The sequence below is a fragment of the Plecotus auritus genome, assembly GCF_963455305.1.
Source record: "Plecotus auritus genome assembly, chromosome: 3".
NCBI lineage: Eukaryota > Metazoa > Chordata > Mammalia > Chiroptera > Vespertilionidae > Plecotus > Plecotus auritus.
Genome location: NC_137772.1, coordinates 9057688 through 9077893, shown reverse-complemented (window position 1 = coordinate 9077893; position 20206 = coordinate 9057688). Strand labels below are relative to the sequence as shown.

General features: G+C 53.5%; 1 protein-coding gene across 7 annotated transcripts in view; it reads left to right on the top strand.

Moving 5' to 3' along the window:
- The window catches only part of IRF2 (interferon regulatory factor 2), a 79653-nt gene that overhangs the window by 48143 nt on the left and 11304 nt on the right, over positions 1–20206 (top strand). For all 7 annotated transcript variants that reach the window (XM_080659481.1, XM_080659486.1, XM_080659484.1 and 4 more), the window contains 3 exons: positions 153–329; positions 670–716; positions 9642–9759. In XM_080659481.1, the coding sequence (XP_080515607.1) occupies positions 153–329; positions 670–716; positions 9642–9759 (342 nt within the window). The remainder of the gene's footprint in view (positions 1–152; positions 330–669; positions 717–9641; positions 9760–20206) is intronic.

The following is a 20206-nucleotide window of genomic DNA, read 5'->3' as shown; positions in this document are numbered from 1 at the left end:
GGACGTTGGTCGCTGTAGGCATAGCCTGGGATTCAGGGGTCGGTTCTCTGTACTACGTGGTGGCTAGCAGTCCTGTGTTTCAGAAATGTTTACTGTGTGAGTATTTCTCCCTCTCTTTTCCTTAACCTTAATTCTCCTGGCTGTTTTGTTAGGAAAGCATCAACCAGGAGTAGACAAACCCGATCCAAAAACATGGAAGGCGAATTTTCGATGTGCCATGAACTCCTTGCCTGATATTGAAGAAGTCAAGGATAAAAGTATAAAGAAAGGAAATAATGCCTTCAGAGTATACCGGATGTTGCCCTTATCTGAGCGGCCTTCTAAGAAAGGTAGACAAACAGACTTGCTAATACTGAGAGCTCTTGATAAAGATTATAACGCCTTTGGGATTTCCTTGTTTCCACATTTGTAGTTTGCACCGTGGAGGATAATTCTGCCCAGACCTGGCTGGGGGAATGACTCTCAGGTCACCGAAGGCAGGAAAGCATTTGGAATTTTGGCCGTGTACAGATTAACGCGTTTACAGGTTAACGTGTGTACAGGTTCACACGTGTGCAGGTTAACGCATGCACGGCTTCTAGGAGAGTTTTAGAGAGCGTTTAATTTAGGGGAGCTGTTTCTCTGTGTGTTCTTCATGCATTAATCCAAAACTATTTTCTGTTGCCACAGGAAAGAAACCAAAGACAGAAAAGGAAGACAGAGTTAAGCACATCAAGGTAATCATTGGTTGCTCCGGGAGAAGGCTAACGTGTGACCATATTAACGGTTCCTGTTCTGGCTCTTAAAAACCAGTAACATGACCTCTGTGAAGTATTTGATCTTGGTTCTTTGGCAGTGTGTGTGTTTTACGTGCTTTCCACGTCTCCTCTTTGGCATGGTCCCACTTGTAGACTCAGGCACCCATATCCCTGCTTCATGCAGTTTCACTGAGAAATCTATGAATGAAGTCACCAATTCGCACGGAGCTGGCCAGTCTCAATCCTCCCTCTGGTCCCCACACCGTCGCCAGCTGGTTACCTAGTACCAGCTGAGCTGCAGCAGCCAGCTGCTATCTGATAACCTTGAAGTACATTTCCAGGCTCTCACATATACTTGAAGGTATATTAAATATTATATACTTGTATTAACCGTGTCACCCATATTTTATAGATCTATTCCAGGGCAGGCCATTAGCTGGGGGCCCAGGGATGAGATCAATCGCTGTATTAGTGTGGACCTCAGTAGCTCTTCCCTGCACCCCTGTGCAGCCAGCTCTCACCATCCCCAACAGTTTCCCGCAGGGCTGTGTCTGTGTGGGTTTTCAGCAGGCTGTGCATCTGAAACCCCTGCAGTGGGGATCTTTGTGTGTAGATTGGGGAGCCCCTGTAACTAGCCAGGGGGGTGTCAGGAATGCTGTGCAAAGCTGAGCATGAGCTTCAGCCGCTGGGCAGAGAGCCGGCAGCGCAGTGCCCGACCCCTGGGCCAGCAGAGGGGAGACCCTCTGCATCGCTGCGCCCTGTTTGCAGATGAAGCTGGGGCTTGAGAGTGCGGCGTGACGTGGACCCCAGAGGCTGTGGGGCACGTGGCCAAGGTCACACCGTTAGCACTGAACTTAAAGGAGATGCCGAGTATCCCGATTTCTAACCTAGAATTACTGTTGAAGAAAAACTGTCCAGAATGTGCAATGTTTAAAAATAAGCCAGTTAGTCACACTAGGAGGAAAAGAGATTTAAAAATCGACTTCAGATATAAAGTTAGACGTGTGAAGGTAGTTAGAGTTGGAGGGAAAATGTAAATAGTTAATGTTTCAGCCATACTTACCTCTACAATGGAAAAGAAATATTTTAGGCAGAGTATTTGAATAGCCATACCTCCAGTTTCATTTTCAGTATTTTTAGCTTTTGCCTTATTTTAAATATAGCACAGTGTCAAGGACCAATTTTGTTTTGACTTTTTATTGCAGAAAAATTCTATGCACACAGGAAGGAGACAATTGAGTAAAATTTACTCTGCACACCATCACCCCAATTTCAACATGAATCAGCTGATGGTCATTTGATTGCATTAGTTCCTCCACCCACTTCCTTACAGCTGATATAAAATTGCAGCTCTTCAGTCATTTTTGACCTACAAAAATAATTTCATAGGGTTTAGCTCAATATTTTGAAACAGATTCCAGACACTATCATTTCTTCCAGGACTATTTCCGTCTGTATCTTTAAAAGATAGGCCGTCTTTGAAGATGGCACAATGTCATGATTGACTCTGGAAAAAGTAACAGCAATTCCCAGGATCGTCAAATATCTAGTCAGTGCCCGATTTCCAGCCGTCTCCTACACGTTCTCATTGGTGTGCATCTGTTTTCCTAAATCAGGATTCACGTAAGGCCCACACGTTGTGATGTCTCTTACGTGTTTTTTAATTTACAGGTTGCCCCTACCTCACTTTTTAAAAACAATTAATTTTTTCCTTGCAATTGAAAAAACACACATAGCTATTAGTTGTTTCAAGTTTCCCATCGTTTGGGGTTTTTAAGGGCCTAGCGTCTTTTTTTTTTTTTTTTTAAATATATTTTATTGATTTTAGAGAAGAAGGAAGAGGGAGAGAGATAGAAACATCAATGATGAGAGAGAATCATCGATCGGCTGCCTCCTGCACGCCCCCCACTGGGGACCGAGACCGCAACCCAGACATGTGCCCTTGGCCGGAATCGAACCTGGGACCCCCCAGTCTGCAGGCTGACGCTCTATCCACTGAGCCAAACCAGCTAGGGCATGGCCTAGCTTCTGATTAGTTTTGTTTAGTCAGAAAAGTGTAAGTTCCCCACAAATATGGGGGTGTGAAGAAGTTGCTATCATCATCAATATGTCAGGGGTGGGCAAACTTTTTGACTCGAGGGCCACAATGGGTTCTTAAACTGGACCGGAGGGCCGGAACAAAAGCATGGATGGAGTGTATGTGTGAACTGATATAAATTCAAAGTAAAGGAGTGGAGGGGAGAGCAAGAGAACCGGATAGAACAGCCGGATCTGGCCCGCGGGCCGTAGTTTGCCCACGGCGGAGATGCTATTTCCTGCTTTCACAGCATCTAGCTCAGTGCCTGGGACAGGACAGGTGATCAGTGTATATTTGATCACTGAACACACGTGTGAGTGTTCGCTGGCCAAGTAGATGCTTAAATAAATACAACATGTGGGTGGGAGTGGGGGTTATACATTAGAATGCAGATTTCATTTCACAATCTCAGTTAATGGAGAAATAATAACGGAGTAACAGATGCTCCCTTTTCAACAAACTTTGATGAAACGTGTCCCCCACACTCCATCGACTATCCAAAACCAATATGGGGGGTTAAGATGCATCCTTGTTTATTTATCTCTAGGCAAGAAAAACAGCTAGCAACGAGACCCTGACACAGCATTGATTATGAGGCACATCCTATTGGAGGGATGTGGAAATGTGCGTCTCAGAGTTGATGACACGTGGTGTTCTCATAAGTCCAGGACACCTTTAGTCACATCGGCGATGGCCGTGTCTTCCCACAGCCCCTCCGAGGAGCAGGTTGTGGAAGGCACAGGCCTGGGTGGGGCGTGGCCATATCAGCCCAGGAAAGCAAGTGACAGGTCTGCTGTCAGGTGCAGCCATGGGGCTCAGGTTCCATCCCAGCCAGGTGTACACTGTGAAATCTTCCTGTGATGAAGAAAGGTCTGGTCCCTCCAAGGGACACTGTTCCTTCAGCAGAAAGCAGGCGATTCACCTTTGAATTTCAGTCTGCGTGCATCCGTCCTGCAGGCAGCCATGGGGAAGGCCTCCTAAGTCCTGTGGCCATGACTGTGAAAGCCATAGTGTTCTCTTACTGATTCTGCGGAGTATTCCAAGGCTCACTCTGCGGTTCTCAGAGCTGTGTAACCGAAGGAAGGACCTCATCCTCACGGAGCTAGGCATGCATTGCTTTCTGTTGCCTGAGAAACACCCGAGCTCTGCGTGCACGTGTCCCGTGCACGCATGCCCCTGGATAGACCAGGTGGCGTTCCTCCACTGAGAACGCTTGCTTGTATGTCGTGACTAGGTGCAAAGATCTGCGGTTAAAGCAAGCCCTGCCCAGTCTTCATTCAGTTCAGGCTGGATCGAGGTTTAGCTAGCCAAGGGTGTTTGGAGCATGCGGGCCAGCTGTCAGAACTCTTCTGGGGTCACTCGGGCAGTTGAACTCCATGTCACGTGTTCTCAGCAAACGGCTTTCCCGGGACTGGGAGGCCCAGGTCCCTGGGGCACGCAGTAGGTGCAGAAACGCTGCCTCCGTGTGCCCACGGTCTCTTGGTGAGAAAACCCTGTGTGCGCAGTGAGCCGTTCTCACCTGAGGGAGACCCGCCTGCACGGAGGTAACTGCCTGTCTAAGGAAGTCGGACTAAGGGACACCGTAGTGAGTAGCACTAGGTTGTGCATCTGTGTGTTTCAAAACGTCACAAGGTCAAGATCGATGAGGACAGAGGTGTGGTAGCTGACTTGTGGGGCCTCCACCAAGTGCTAGGCTCAGTATCATCTCATTTGGTGCTCCCCGTGACGGGCAGGTGATCTCCCTTTCGCACATGAGGCACAGAGAGGCTGAGTAATTTTCCCCGAGGTTGCACTGCTTCGTGGAGCTGGAGTTTTAACCCAAGTTAGTCCAACCCCAGAACCCACACTCAGGGCCTCCACCACTCATAGGGAGGTGGGCCCAATAAAAGGAAGTCACTCTCCAGCTCCAGGAGCATCACACACAAGGGTCTGCAGAGGAGGGCTGCCGTGTGGCCTTCAGTGGATGAGCCAGGAAACGGGCGCAGTTTGTGAGGGAACAATGGGAAACAAAGACAGGGAGGGCGGGGGGTGACGGATGAATACTTCCTGCCTCCGAGGATTGTTTGCAGATGAAAGATGTAAGCTTTGAAACTCTAAAGTGCTTTCAGATCAAAGAATGGGTGGGAAGTAGAACCTAGGAGGACCTCTGACTCACGGGGTGAGGAGCAGGCCTGGTCTGGGTTAGTTCCGAAGGCAGACCTCTGGGTAGAAGTTACAGAAAGCGGGTCATGGTTGGGCAGAACTTTCCAGTAGAGCTGTTGGCTCTAACAGGTGAGCTGGATTAAAAACCAGCATGTTCCGTGTCACTGTCCCATGCAAGACAGGCCACGTGACCCACCTGTCAGGGCTGAGAGCAGAGCGATACCTTCATTGCTTGCAAGAGGTCTCAGGCTTTAAACCTTAATCACTTGGGGTGCTGCTCAGAGCACAGTGTGAAAGCGGGGGGCCCTACGGGTGATTTTGTGAAACCTGGAAGAGCTGAGCTTGGGAGGATGTGGAGCAGGATGGACTTGGCTTTGCAGGCAGGGGTTTCTCATGGCGGCAGGAAGCGGTGGGGAGGAGGGGCTGCGGTAGGAGGTTTAGGTGAAGCAGGTGCAGCTGGCCTGGGGAGCAGGAGACATTTCTCGGGAGAAGGGAGGAGGATGCGGAGGGGAAGCCAGGAGTGGGTCCCAGGGGCTACCCTATGTTTCCAGGCCTCACGGGATTGTGGGAATGGTGTGTGTTTTCTGGCGTGTGTTTTGTGCGTTTAACTTGGAACGTGTGAGTTTGAAATGACAGCCTCTAGGCAGGCGTCAGGTGGGAAGTTGGATCTGACAGGCGGAGAGCTCAGGGGAGAGTTGGAGGGCAGATGCGGGTCGCGTACTCAAGGATGTCATCGGAGGCCTTGAAAACAGATGCCTTCTCTAACAGAGGAGCCGCACGAGACCAAGACCAGGACCCAAGGAGAAGATGAGAAAGGGAGCCAAGAAGAAAGGTCCTGGGGGAGGGACGGAGGAAGAGAATGAAGGTCCATTCCCAGGAACGAAGGAAAGGAGAAGGGGTTCTGGGACCGGGCAGGCGGCTTCCGTCTGTTCACTAGAGCTCCTGTCCTGGTGGCCTCGGTGCAGTGCGCATGCCCTGGGCTGCTCTGTGAGGCCCAGCTGTCCGTTTCAAACGTGTGTTTTAGAGAGACCTAGAGATGCTCTTTATCTTGGAGGAGATTGGCTTTGCACAGAGTAACTATGGCACTTGGGATTGGGGTTGCATGAGGATGGGCAATGGTCTTAAGGCCATTGTATTTGGCCTCAGGGAGGGGACATCTAGACAAGGGACTGGGCACAGGGACAGACAGAATGGGCTTGGAGCAGAGGGGGAGTGGCCCTTGATGTCCTGGGACTCAAGCCCCTCCAGCAAATGCAGCTGTTAGACCACCCAATGGTATGTTATTTTAGAAGCCAAAAGAAGGCTTCCCTCCCAGTTTGCTTTTGCCTAAAATCCCTTACACTGTAGACCAAACCTGGATTCTACGAGAAAAAAGACTCTTGGGCATAATTATTTGGCAGCATTAATGTACCACGGAGGAGGGGTCTCTATGGGGCGAGGGGAGAGGGTGAGAAACCATGACGGCTTGTCTTAGAGAAGAGCCTCTCTAGAGTAAGAAAGGGGACGGGAAGAGGAGGCTGTGTCTGGAGTCCCCTGGCCAGGCAGGCGTGGGCTCCTCAGAGACTGAGAGGTACTGGGCGCAGCGTGGGCCAAGGCCGCTCACTCAGCACCCGCAGGATCTCCAGACGTACGCTCCATAGACAGCTGCAGACCCCGTGTTGATTTGGGGTTCCTTGCTTGAGAGAGACAGAGAGAAATAGAGAGAGTTTGGGGTGAGGTTTAGGTATTCTCATGCAATCACTAAACTTCCAGACGAGTACAGTGAAGCTCCCTGTTGTTCTGCACCCGGATGGAAGCTCCCAGGGAGGCACGGGGTACACTTCGCTGTACAGTTCACTGCGCTGTCCTCCCAGAGTGAATGTGCCACGGGGATGGTCGCACTGAAGACTGATATGGACAGGCTGTTTCTGAAGTGGGGACGGGAGGAGCCAAGCAGTGTTGAGGATAGAGGGACTCGGTCTCCATCACAGAAGCGGTGCACGGTGGGGGCTGGTGAAGAGGCTGGAAATGGTTCTGTCCGGCTCCACTGGGATTAGTGTGGACCCGGGTTGATTGAGACGGGGAGCTCCTGGAATCGGACCATGTTGCCTGATCAGAGACCGAGTTCAGTTCCTGTGTCTCCACCTGATCTCGGAAAAGTAGTTCAGTGTCCGAGTCATAGTTTTCTCAAGTGCAGAGTGACAAAATATCACTTGCCACTCATCAAACTGCAGATCGTGTGAAACACATGCCTTCGATGGAGAAATTGGAATGATTCAGGTTTTTTAATATATGCACGTCTGACTGGCTCATTACTTTGATAAGAAGCCTGGGAGCCGAATGAGTGAAAAATAACTTGAGACAACAACAACAACAACAAAAAACCCATGAAAATGAGCAGTTCTTTCCAGAATTCCTTCAAATGTTCTGTGGTCGCTTTGGAGAGAAGTGAGGAAGTGGGAGTGACTGGAGGCAGGGCGGACGGGCGGGGACGTGCAGAGAGGGGCCACTGAGGAGCTACGGGGGAAGGAAGGTGCCATCAGGAAGGTGGGCAAGTGCAGCGACGCCAGGCGCTCATCCCTCAGAGGCAGTGCGCAGGCCTCCCGTCGGGGGTCGGAGGGTAGTGTTGAGGGAAAGGGACTTGAGGAAAGGCCGTTGGATTGGGGCGAGCAGAGTTGTACTGGAGACTGGAGATAATAACGAATATTCTTTTTTAATTAAAATACGTTTTTATTGATATTTTAGAAAGAGAGGAAGGGACAGGGATAGATAGAAACATCAATGATAGAGAAACATCCATCAGCTGCTTCCTGCACACCCCCTACTGGAGATTGAGCCCTCAACCCGGGCATGTGCCCTGACTGGGAATAAAACCTGTGACCTCTCGGTTCATAGGTCAACGCTCAACCACTGAGCCACCGATATTGTTTCAATCCGCGCCGGGTGCGTAGTTATCTCATTTGGTCCTCACTTTGTGACACGGGTCCTGTTGTCCTCAGTGTAGCGCTGTCCTCCATCCCTCAGAGAGGCTTCAAGAGGTGAAGTCCAGCGACTAGTGAAGTCCTTCCTGCAGAGCCAGGCCAGTCTTTCCCTGCCCCCAAGCCCCGGGAGTCAGAGCCGATTCCTTGGGTGGGATGGTGGCAGGCCGCAGGCTACCTGGGGCGCAGGCACTTGTCCAGATGTTTGGCGTAAGGAAGAGCTGAGATGGTGACGCAAGTAACTGACAAGTGAGATTTCCCCAGGAAGGACAGACTTCTCGGAACGTGTAGAAGCGGGGTAGATGCACGAGGCTGCCAGAGAACAGGGTGACGGCTCTGCCCCGCGAGGCTGCCTGGACCCTTCCTTATGCCTGCCCTGCTGGCACATCTGGTCAACCATGCAGTGTGATTTCTCTTAGAGCTGAGCTGTACAGGGAAGTGATGGCTTGGAGGTATAGGTACTGGGGGAGGCGTTTCCAGGTGGGATCATGAAGGAGGAGACCATTTCCCCTCCCTCGCTAAGTGGCTTCCCTAAGTCACTGTGTGTGTGGGTGTGTGTGTGTGTGTTCATCATTGGTTCCAAGTGGTGCATAAATACATTGATAAAAACGTAGAGGTGTGCAGCACCCTGGACTTTCAAAAGCACAGTCCTGCCGCCCTACCCGGCCTGCTCCCGGCCTGCGTTCCTCCCGCCCCCCACCCTCCTCTCCATCTGGGTTTCCCAGAGCAGTTGTCCTTGTGGCATTTTTTGGGTCTGGCTCGATTGCCGTCACAGACACACGCGCAGTCTTGCTGTGGGGAGACCTCCCCCATCACAGTGCTGAGTCGCTGTGTCCCTCGAGTGGCTCCCCGGTGGCTGGTGTTCTGGGAGGGGGCGGGGGGCGGGGGGCAGGAAGAAGGCAGGCCTGAGGAGTGACCCCAGGAGGAGGAAATGGTCTCATTGTTTCACTCACAGGCTGCACGGGACATCCAGGCACCTGGACGTGTCTCGGAAGCTGTGGGTGTGGCTTGCTCGATGGACTGGAGGGGAGGGAGGCCCTGGCTGGGAGTCTGGCCCCCACACCCCCAGGGCAGGATGCTCCGTGGCCAGAGTCCAGGGCAGACCTTATCTGGAAGAATTCACCCACAGGCTCCTGTCCTTGGGCCGCGATTGAGGCATTTTCCTCAGAAAGGGAGGGAGGAGCCTTTCCTCAGAAACCATAAAAGAGGTGGCATGATTCCTCCCTGTGCCCTCGGAGAAGCAGCGCTGGGGTCTAGGTCCGAGGTGCTGTGCGCAGGCCTGGCGCAGCTCTGCTTGGCAAACTCATTAATCAACAGAGCCAAATATCAACAGTACAACGATTAAAATTTGAGAGCCAAATTTTTTAAACTTAAACTTCTTCTAACGCCACTTCTTCAAAATAGTCTTGCCCAGGCCGTGGTATTTTGTGGAAGAGCCACACTCAAGGGGCCAAAGAGCCGCATGTGGCTCGCGAGCCGCAGTTTGCCGACCACTGGCCTGGACTGTTGGCTGCAGGTGCACACATTGCAGGAAGGCAGGCACCCGCGTGGGACCATTTCCTCCTCCTCGGAACCTGCGCACAAACAGGCCGCTTTGGCTCCTGGCTGGTGGGGGAATGAGGGAATGAACGACCCAGCATGAAAGAAAGTGACAGAGGGTAGAAGTGACGCTGAGGAAAGGGAGGGGAAGGAAGTGTTCTCAATTCTGTTTTCTTTTCTTCTTCCTAGCAAGAACCAGTTGAGTCATCTTTGGGGCTTAGTAATGGAGTAAGTGATCTTTCTCCTGAGTACGCGGTCCTGGCTTCAGCTATAAAAAATGAAGTGGATAGTACGGTGAACATCATAGGTAAACTGTTTTTGACATCTCCCTTCTTATATACACGAGCAGCCCGCTGGGGCCCGACACTGGGAAACTGTGATTTGAAATAACACAGTCAGTGGGAGGGGGTCTTGGAACCGTCTCACGCTGCAAGTTCCGGCCCCCAGATTTCAGGGCTGAACCATAAAGGTGTTTGAGGAGCAGACAAAGGGACTCCGATGGTCCAGCCTCAAGGAAGTAGGCCGAGAGGGACCTCCGAGGAGGCCCCAGGAGATGCGATGGCTTTGTTGCCTCAGTGGCTAATGATTAGCAAGGCGCGGTCTTGCAGTAATTGCTCAGGTGGACACGTCCTCATTTCACTTGGGAACCGGGAGAGGGGGACTGTCCCCTCCACACCTGCGCCGGCAGAAATGCCACAACTGAGCTCATCGTACAGATGGAGAAACGGAGGCACGGAGATGTGTCGCCAAAGGGCGCGTGTTGGTGCCACGAGGAGTTTTGAGCTCCTTCGTTATGCCAGACGCGGTGCCACGAGCAGGAAGCAGCCTGGGGAACAGGGCAGCCCAGCCCGTAGGTTCGCAGAAGGGGGACAGTAAACGAAGCCATACATAACAACGGAGGCTGCACAGGGCAGGAAGGGGGCCGAGCGAGAGCCAGGGACTGGTGTAGGCTGAGCCTCTCCAAGGAGTGGTGTGTCCCCTGCAGCCGTGAGGAGGGGCAGTGTGAGGGGCCAGAGGGAAGGCCAGTGTGACTCAGCGGAGTGAGCAGCCTGTGGGTCCCTCAGACGGGGGGCAGGGCAGGTTCGGAGCCTCTGCAGGCCACGGGAAGGAGGTCGGCGTTTATTTCCAAAATGCTGAAGGGTGTGTTTAAAAATATATATTCTTAAAATTCAAGTACAACAGTAAAATGCACACACATTTGACATACAGACACACTGTAGACACCATTTGGAGGCTCCTAGGCGGGAGGGTGATGTGTGAATGACATCTCAGTGGGCATCCCGCCACGAGATGCTGCCAGGAATGGCTGGCGGGGGCTCTGTCCCACAGTGAGGCCCAGCTCCGGGCCCCGAACCCAATCGCTACCCGTGGGTACCTTTTGGTCCACTCACCTGTCTCCAGGTGGTAGACAGCGTGGTGCTGGTAGAACCAGAGACCAGCAGGCACGGAGCAGGCCTCCCGCCGGGCGCCTTCACGTCTGCTTCCCAGCGGGGTACGGATGCGAGGCCGCAGCGGTTTGGGAGTTCCGGGAGTGGAGCACGAACCCGGGTTGTCCCTTGAGCGTGGAAGTCTTTGGGGGAGTGCAGACAGAGAGGGACAGACAGCGTCGCGTGCAGGCGGTGTCTCGGGACAGGCCTGGCCTCGCCTCCTCCGGGCGCTCACGCTCCACGGGGCACTTCTGCGTGGAGCCAGTGAGTCCTGAGCTGAGAGAGGTCATCGAGACGGAGCGTCTGGTCACTTCCCCTCTGAGGGAGGCGCCCTGCCCAACCAGAAGCCCAGCTGCCCTCCCCCACCCCCGGCCCTTTGTCCCGACGCCCCATGCTGCTGCACCCCTCTCAGGGCAGCAGTGGGCTTTTATTTATCTTGCTTGAGTCTCAGTGTGTCACTTCTGGGTCAGGTGACAGCTCTTTGCCCCGCTGCGATGGTGCCACGTGCCCTTGATACCAACGTAATGAGTCCGTGCTTCCAGGCCACGGCGAATGCGGGTGTGGTTAGCGATCGATCACCTGTTGCCTTCCGTGATTCTCTTCCTTGGCTTAATCATAATATAACGGATGGCAGCGAAACGAGTCTGAGTACCTCTCTGCAGAGGGTGGCCATTGCGAAGCGACCTGATGATGATACATGAAGTGGGCCATTCACGTATTTGGAAGGGTGGGTACTGTGTGGTCACTGCTGACAGCAGCACTGCCTGGATTGTAAACCCTTCCCGGGGCGTCTGTCCACACGCTCCCCTGGGACCGCTCATCGGCCACCCCGTCTTCGTGATTTGTGGAGAGAGAGGGAGACACCGGGACCCGCATTCCAAGGCCACTGGGAGGGACGTCTCCTTAAAAATGCTTTCTTTCACATGAGGCTGTCTCTGGCGTCCAGTTCATTTGGTTCTAAAGCCAGGGTTCCTTTCAGGTTTGTATTTAGGCACCAAGATGGGAGCGTCAGGGTGCCTTCACCCCGCTTTTACGAGCGTGTGCTTTAAGGTTAGAGCGGGAGCAGAAGCGAGCCGTTAATGCGGGAGGACTCCTTCACCGTGCCCACGGCTCGGGGCTGGGCAGTGGTTGAGTGATGAACTTGATCCGGTGGAGGCCGGCACCCAGCATTGTGTTCTGGACAGGATGGCTGTCTTTGCAAGCGGACCCCTAAGTGTGCAAAGTGCACTGTTGCCCTGACAAGTGAGCTCCTGCTTGATTGCTAAGTTTTACTTTAATTCTGGCCACAGATCATAGCCGGAAAACACATGCACATGCACGTGCACGTACAGGCACTCACACACGCACACACGTGCACAGGCGCACACGCACACAGGCACACGCGCACGCACTCGCAGTTGTCAGCAGGCTGTACTCGGGGCTTGCCTTCTGGCCTGTGACAGCCGAATGCTCTTTCACGTCTGGTTAGCTGTGCACCCCCAGAAGGAGTGTGCCGTCGCCACGTCTAAGACCGGTCTCTTAGCGTTCCCTCTCCCCTCGTGGTTAAAGGCACAGGTGAGCACCCCGGCCACCTGCCCCCGCTTTCCCTTCGCGGGGAGGAGGAAGCACGCCCTGCTTTTCTTTTCGCTTGGTGTTGGCGTTGCATTATCCTGTGTGTGCGGCGACTTCTGCTTCTGGGGAGCGGAAGCAGCCGGCAGCCTGTTGGATTGCTCTGACTCCCCGCTGGCGCCGTGCCCGGGCCACAGAGCGCTGGCTGAGCTGCACCCAAGGGTCTGGGGCAGGGGCAGGAGCGGGCAGGTGCGGGCGTTCTGTGTGACGCCCTGCCCGGCAGTTTACAGCCCCTTGTGTTTCTTGATAAAAGGCAACCCCACCCTTCAAGGAAGCAAAGATTGCTGGGGAACCGGAGGCCGTTCCTCACACGCTGAACTGAGCCGACCAGTCCTCAGTGACTCGACCACAGAAATCAGGAAACAGTGTAATTTGGGTTTTGGCAGCCCCAAAATGCACCTTGTAGAATGTCCTTTTTTGCTTTTTTGTAATTGCTTCCAAATTTGACTAACTTTAAAGTAAACTTTGGGTAGCGTTTTAGGCAAGCTTGGATACTCAGGTGTCCACAGGGAGGACTGAATTTGCAGAGAAGAGCTTCCCCATGTAGAGACCCCTGGAGAGTGGCCCTCCCTCCCCCCCCCCCGCCCCGAAGGCCCTGGCACCAGGACTCACAGTGACTGGAGGGTGGCTGAGGGGATGCTCGGCTATGGCACTGTCTTCATCTTTCCCGGCTCCGTTGTTCCCCGTTTTTGACATTTTTCCTGGGGCTTCAGATACAAAACATTCCACTTACAAGATAAGCGGTAGCTTTGGGTGCATCTTAGGTGGGAGGCACCACCTCCTCCGTGGAGGCAGAGAAGTCTCCCATGCTGCTTGCGGGGGCTGTGCCCCATGCCGGCTCCTGGGCGGGCCGAGCTCCCACCCGCCAGGAGTGGGGCCAGAGGCGAGGCACCCACGTTTACCAGGACCCCCAGGAAACTCAGCACAGTATGCCCCATGTGCGATGTGGACGGGATGTCACTCTGTACCCAGGCGCAGGACCGGGAGCACCGTGCCGTCCTCGGCGGGGCACAGAGGTGACTGCGTGGCGCTTTGTCACCACCTGCAGCTGGGAGGCGGGCAGTGGGTTTGAGCTATCATTTTTTTAGCCTTTAAAAGTCATTAATTACCCAAGAAACCTGCCATCTCTATGAGACTACATAATATTTCCCCCTCCCCTCTCCCTCTCTACTACCCCCTCATTAACTTCACTATGAAATTCTCCTGTCTTCCCACATCCTAGGTCTCAATCCCCCTTCTATTTCTTTTTTAAAAAAAATATTTCTATTGATTACAGAGAGGCAGGGAGAGAGGGATAAGAAACATCAGTGATAAGAGAATCATTGATTGGCTGCCTCCTGCAGGGGCACCGAGCCCTCAACCCGGCCGTGTGCCCTTGACCGGAATCGAACCCGGGATCCTTCAGTCTGCAGGCTGAGGCCCTCTCCACTGAGCCAGACCAGCCAGGGCCCTTCTTTCTATTTCTGCTGCTCCTCCCGGTCCCCTCCTCTTTCATTCTGTCCCCTCCCCATTCATTCTCCACACAGAGCGATTTTTAAAAAAATGCCAGTCTCCCCGGGCCACCATTTCCCAAAGGACAAAGACCGGGAGTCTCCCTCGCGGCCCAGGGTCCTGGTCCCTGCCCAACTCTTCAGAACTTGTTTTGAATCTGAATTACTCTGAACAGTTGGACTTCCACGTGCCGTGGGGGGAGAGAGCGAGGCTGGCTGTGCGTTTGCTATTGTGGGCAGCTGCTAAGGCGCAGTGGCCACAGTATGTGCAGACCCCGCGTGGGTTCGAGCCGCCGGCCCAAGAAGGCAAGCCCGGATTTCTGACCCTGAGACCTGCGGGTGCCCTGCTCTGAGCTGTGGTGGGACACCAATATGGGTGATGCTGTTCGCGGGGAGGGAGGTATACACTGTGCAGGTCACCTCTTGCCTCCCAGGCCCCTGCTGGGGCCGTTGCTGTCGGGGCAGCCTGCCCTGCAAGGACGGGGCTCCCTTCTCTCTGCCCAGCCCCACAGACGGTCTCTCCCACCATTGCTCTTGGGCTGCTAGACCACACCATGACCATGTTATTACTGTTTTAAAACTACACCAGGTTAGAAGTTAAAACACGTGGTTTCCAGACCTGGCTCTGCTGTCCTTTATTTACCGTGTGATCTCGGGCCAGCTCCCTAACCCTGCTAGGACTCCGTCGCCTCATCTCTAAAATGGAAATAATGTACTGACCCCGCCCTAGCCAGATCCCGCCCTAGTGGACCGAGCACCAGCCCGCAGACTGAAGGGTCCCATGTTCGTTCGATTCCAGTCCAGGGCATACACCTCGGTTGCAGGCTCTATCCCTGGCCCCAGTTGGGGCACATGCCGGAGGCAACTAATTGTTGTCTCTCTCTCACATCTGTATTTCCCTCTCTGTCTCTCCCCCATCCCTTCCACTCTCTCTAAGTCAATGTAAAAATATCCTCGGGTGAAGATGAACAAAAAAAATAGTACTGATTCTGCCTACCTCACAGGTACGAGGATCAAATGAGGGGAGCGGGTGGTTGTACAGTGGTAAAATACCAAGATGATGAGGACTATGATATCAAAATACATTCAAACACATCTGAGTCGGAAAGTTACCCCCCGCCCCCGCCCTGTGCTGCGGGATCAGGGCTGATGTTAACAGGTAAAACCCGAGACCTCAGGTGGGCCGAGGACTCCCTCCACAGCACCACGCGGAGGGCTGACTTTGTATGCCACCCAGGGAGCTTCATCCTTGACCCTGCAGCTCCCAGTGACGTTGGCGATTTTCCCAGCCTCTCTGGGTTTCAGCTGTTCAGCAGTAGGGACCCACCCACCTTCCAAGACCTTTCAGCTTCTGGTAGTCTTTTATTTAGTAAGCGCTCACTCCCAGGCGTGGGGGCACTGCTTTCTCCGGTGGAGCCCTATGTTGAGTCAACAATTGTTAATAAAGCCAGACTGACCTTTTAAGGCATGAAACCGGTTCGTCAGGAGCCAGCCATGAATAATATTGTTGTAATTCTCAGCACTGGGTCCAGGGAGAATTGCATTCCTGTGAGCGGCTCTTTCCTCACGTGCTGACCTTAATAAGCCGGGGAAGCCCAGTGGGTTGCTAGCCCCTCCAGCCTTTGGAGACTGCCTTTGCACCTGACACAGGACAGTGGAAAGCAGGTTCATTATTGGCTATGAGCCCGGAGGGAGGAGGCTCATGAGGTGAGAACCGCATGCTTTTGTCCTGAGAGGGGCGTAGAACGCCCAGAGCCGCTCCGTGTGAGCTTGCTAATGGCTCTCTCTGGTAGGGAGACTCTGATCTGCAGCACCTGGTGAGTTCTGGGGTCAGGGAACGCTGAGTGTGAATCCTCGTTCTGCCACTTAACCTGGTAACTGCCCGTCTGACCTTGAATTTGTTGTCCGTCCTGATGTCTGTCCTCCTGTCGAAAATGAGGACGATAGCTGTACTTCCTGGTGGGGTGTGGGGTCCTGTGGGTGGTGGGAGGGGCAAAGATGAGTGCTCAGGAGATGTTAGGTTCTGTGATTACTTAGCAGAGGGTGTGGCCTCTGGCCGTATTTGCTCTAGATTGCTGAACGTTTGCTCTTCTTGTGACCTTTCAGTTGTCAAGGGTCAAGGGTCACTGTACGTTATCAGAGGCAAAGCTTGGTGGTGGGGATGTGCCTTCACATGGAGAGAGAGAGAGAGAGAGATGGGGGATGGCGCCTGCAGTACATGCAGAGAGCATCTCAGATGCTGGGAGTCCCCTGCTTCTCTCTTGGGTTGCGCCTCTGAGTCGGACAGTTTCTAGTGTCCACCTCTGAGTCGGACAGTTTCTAGTGTCCACCTCTGAGTCGGACAGTTTCTAGTGTCCACCTCTGAGTCGGACAGTTTCTAGTGTCCACCTCTGAGTCGGACAGTTTCTAGTGTCCACCTCTGAGTCGGACAGTTTCTAGTGTCCACCTCTGAGTCGGACAGTTTCTAGTGTCCACCTCTGAGTCGGACAGTTTCTAGTGTCCACCTCTGAGTCGGACAGTTTCTAGTGTCCACCTCTGAGTCGGACAGTTTCTAGTGTCCACCTCTGAGTCGGACAGTTTCTAGTGTCCACCTCTGAGTCGGACAGTTTCTAGTGTCCACCTCTGAGTCGGACAGTTTCTAGTGTCCACCTCTGAGTCGGACAGTTTCTAGTGTCCACCTCTGAGTTGGACAGTTTCTAGTGTCCACAGCGCTGCTCGGGCGGAGAGAAGTGGTCGCCCCTGCCCAAGGCGTGCAGCCGCACACTCCTGGGGGCCGCTGCCTTAGGGACGATGAGATGAACTTAACTGGGGATGCGGGTTGTCGCCCGAGACAAAGACTGATGTTTGAATCCCGGTCACCAGCATTCAGAAGAAGAGGGAGAAGGGGGTCACATACCTGGTGACGGAGGGGACGAGGCTCGGGTGGTGAGCACACACTAGAGTAGACAGGTGTAGTTTTATCAAGTCGTGCACCTTATATTTGCTAATGTTTTTAACTAATGTTACCCAGTACATTTAATTTGAAAAGTTGAGTGAAGTTGCTTATCTGATTTTTTGTCTTAATTCACATAGGTTAGGTGAAACACAGTAGGATTAACCCCTTTTTTGCATACAGGACTGTGAATTTTGACAGGTGCATGCTATTGTGTAACCACCACTACTAGTATAGTTAGGACAGGACATTTCATCACCCCAATACATTCCTCCTCTACCTGCAGCTTCTGGGACAATGACGATTAACCTCCTAGGTCTAAAAAACCTACTTGCCAAATGTCTTGACATTTTTCAGAAAACACGTGGGTTAAATCCAGTGTTTGCAAGTGGCATGGCCGCTGCAGGACTCGCTGCCGTCGGTGAGCCCCGGTCTGCCCATTTGTTTATTCAGCAGCGACTCGCTGAGCTGTCCCGTGCCGGGCAGGAGCAGAGCGTCTGCTGTGACTTGGTCCTCAGCTCTCTCAGAGGCCCTGGGGTGATGGGGAAATGACACACAGCTGGACGCTGAAATGAAGACATATGGACTTAACTCACAGTGGGAAGCAGAACGTCAGGAAATGTCACAAGGCGTGTCACGTTGTAGTTTTGGCTGAACAGCGGGGACAGTGAGTGAGAGGCGCTCAGGAAAGAGAGGTCAGTCTGTTCTGGGGTGGCCAGGAAAAGGCTCCAGAAGAGCAGGCATTGTGAACACTGCCTGTTGCTGGCCCGCCTCCCCTCCTCCCCATCCCTGTCACCGCCTCACTGAAGCCTTTGATTCTTCGAACTGGAAAAAACACTCCACTTCCTCCACTCCCATCACATGGCCTCTCCCCGCTTCCCCTTCTTCCCGCTGCTCTGCTAAACGTGCTCTTCATTGCTGGTGCCGGCTGTAGCCCTGTGGCTTCTCACACACCAGGTCCTGGACCACATGATCTCTCTGACCCCTGGGACGTGACCACAGAGTCTTGTGCAGAGTAGGTGCTCAGTTAGTCTTTGTTAGTTGACTCACAGAGTTGGGCATTGTGGGAAAAGCAGGGAGGAGAGCCCTGCCGGGTGGCTCAGTTAGAGCTTGTCCTGAACACCGAGAGGTTGTGGGTTCGAGCCCCGGTTAGGGTGTGTGCAGGAGACAATGATCTCTCTCTCTCTCTCTCTCTCTCTCTCTCTCTCTCTCTCTCTCTCTCTTTCTTTCTCTCGTTCTCTCTCTCTGTCAAGTCATAAACCAGCATCCTCAGATGAGAATTAAAAAGCAACAGTGAGGGAGAGAATTTTGGTCAGAACAAAGGGGCAAAATGAGGAAGATGCCGAACTGCTGCCACTGTTGATGCCCCCAGGGAGCTGCTGTGTCTGTGGGAAGTTAAAGCGGCTTTGATACCAACCACACGCATATAAGATCTGAATGGCTCCTCAGACACATTCTGACACCCGTTAGGTTTCTGTCTCCGCCCCAAACTGCTTCCAGGACTTGGGAAGCCTCAGTTCCTGCTGCTTTACTTTATCTGGGAGAAGAGGCAGAAGGAACGTGGAGGGGTCAGTGTCACGCTCAGTGTGTGTCTGGTGAACGGCGTAATTGATGTTCTCACGCTCAGAGAGGTAGCCCGGCGGGTCAAGTAAGAGTTTGGGAGCCTGCTGGCCCGGTTTCGCCTGCCTTTCTTTTCTTTAATTTCGTCCCCTCCAGGAAAACCTAGGCAGCATCCACGTTCCCTCCCCTTCCATATGCTGCGCTGTGGACCCTTGTCACACCCACGTCTCCTCTCCCGGCCCGCCTTAGAGATCCATGGATGCCCACCCCTCCCTGCCCTCCCCTGCCTGACGCAAGTCTTTTCGTCACCCCCAAGACGCACCAGGAACCATTTCTAAACAGAAATGCTCGAGCAGTGAAAAGGCTGTGAGCGTGAACACAGGAACGGGCTGTGAAGGCTGACTTCTCCCGGAGGCGGGAGTGTCGCCTCCCTGCTGGCCCTGAGCATTCGCGGGCGGCCGGGAGGACCTGCGGGACAGAGCACTGCACGCGATCCGAGCTGTGTGGTCTTGGACAAGTCACTCCGCGTCTCTGCCTGGGTGTCTGTATTTGGGACAGGATGGTGATGCTTTCCCTGTCATTTTCAGGGCAGATAATGTTAAAATAACTTATACATGATGGCAGCGTGCTGAGGTCCGGGGAACACAGCGTTATTCCCGTTTGATTACTGGTCCAGTTTTCGGGTGTGTTCCATCCAATTAATTGCCCAAGGAAGTGTAAGGTCAGCTCTGGGTAAAAGTAGAGCAGGGCATTAGGGGTGGAGCAGGAAATTAAAGCCATGATGAGTCACAGTGGCTAAAAAATAAAAAAATAGTGACCACACCGAAAGCTGGAGAGACTGTGCGTAAGTTAGATCGTCCAGCCCAGCCGAAGTGGCTCAGTTGGTTGAGTGTCACCCCATGCACCAAAGGGTTGCCGGTTTGATTCCCGGTCAGGGCAGATAGCTGCATTGTGGGTTTGAGCCCCAGTCCTGGAGTGTACGGCAGGCAACCCGATTGATGTTTCTCTCTTCTCTTCCCTCTTCCCTTCCCTTCCCCCTTCCCTTCCCTTCCCTTCCCTTCCCTTCCCTTCCCTTCCCTTCCCTTCCCTTCCCTTCCCTTCCCTTCCCTTCCCTTCCCTTCCCTTCCCTTCCCTTCCCTTCCCTTCCCCCTTCCCTTCCCTTCCCTTCCCTTCCCTTCCCTTCCCTTCCCTTCCCTTCTCTCTTCCCTTCCCTTCTCTCTTCCCTTCCCCCTTCCCTTCCCTTCCCTTCCCTTCCCTTCCCTTCCCTTCCCTTCCCTTCCCTTCTCTCTTCCCTTCCCTTCTCTCTTCCCTTCTCTCTTCCCTTCCCCCTTCCCTTCCCTTCCCTTCCCCCTTCCCTTCCCTTCCCCCTTCCCTTCCCCTCCCTTCCCTTCCCTTCCCTTCCCTTCCCTTCCCTTCCCTTCCCTTCCCTTCCCTTCCCTTCTCTCTTCCCTTCCCCCTTCCCTTCCCTTCCCCTCCCTTCCCTTCCCTTCCCTTCCCTTCTCTTCCCTTCCCTTCCCTTCCCTTCCCTTCCCTTCCCTTCCCTTCCCTTCCCTTCCCTTCCCTTCCCTTCCCTTCCCTTCCCTTCCCTTCCCTTTTCCCTTCTCTTCTCTCTTCCCTTCCCTTCTCTCTTCCCTTACCTTCTCTCTTCTCTCTTCCCTTCCCTTCCCTTCCCTTCCCTTCCCTTCCCTTCCCTTCCCTTCCCTTCCCTTCCCTTCCCTTCCCTTCCCTTTCCCTCCC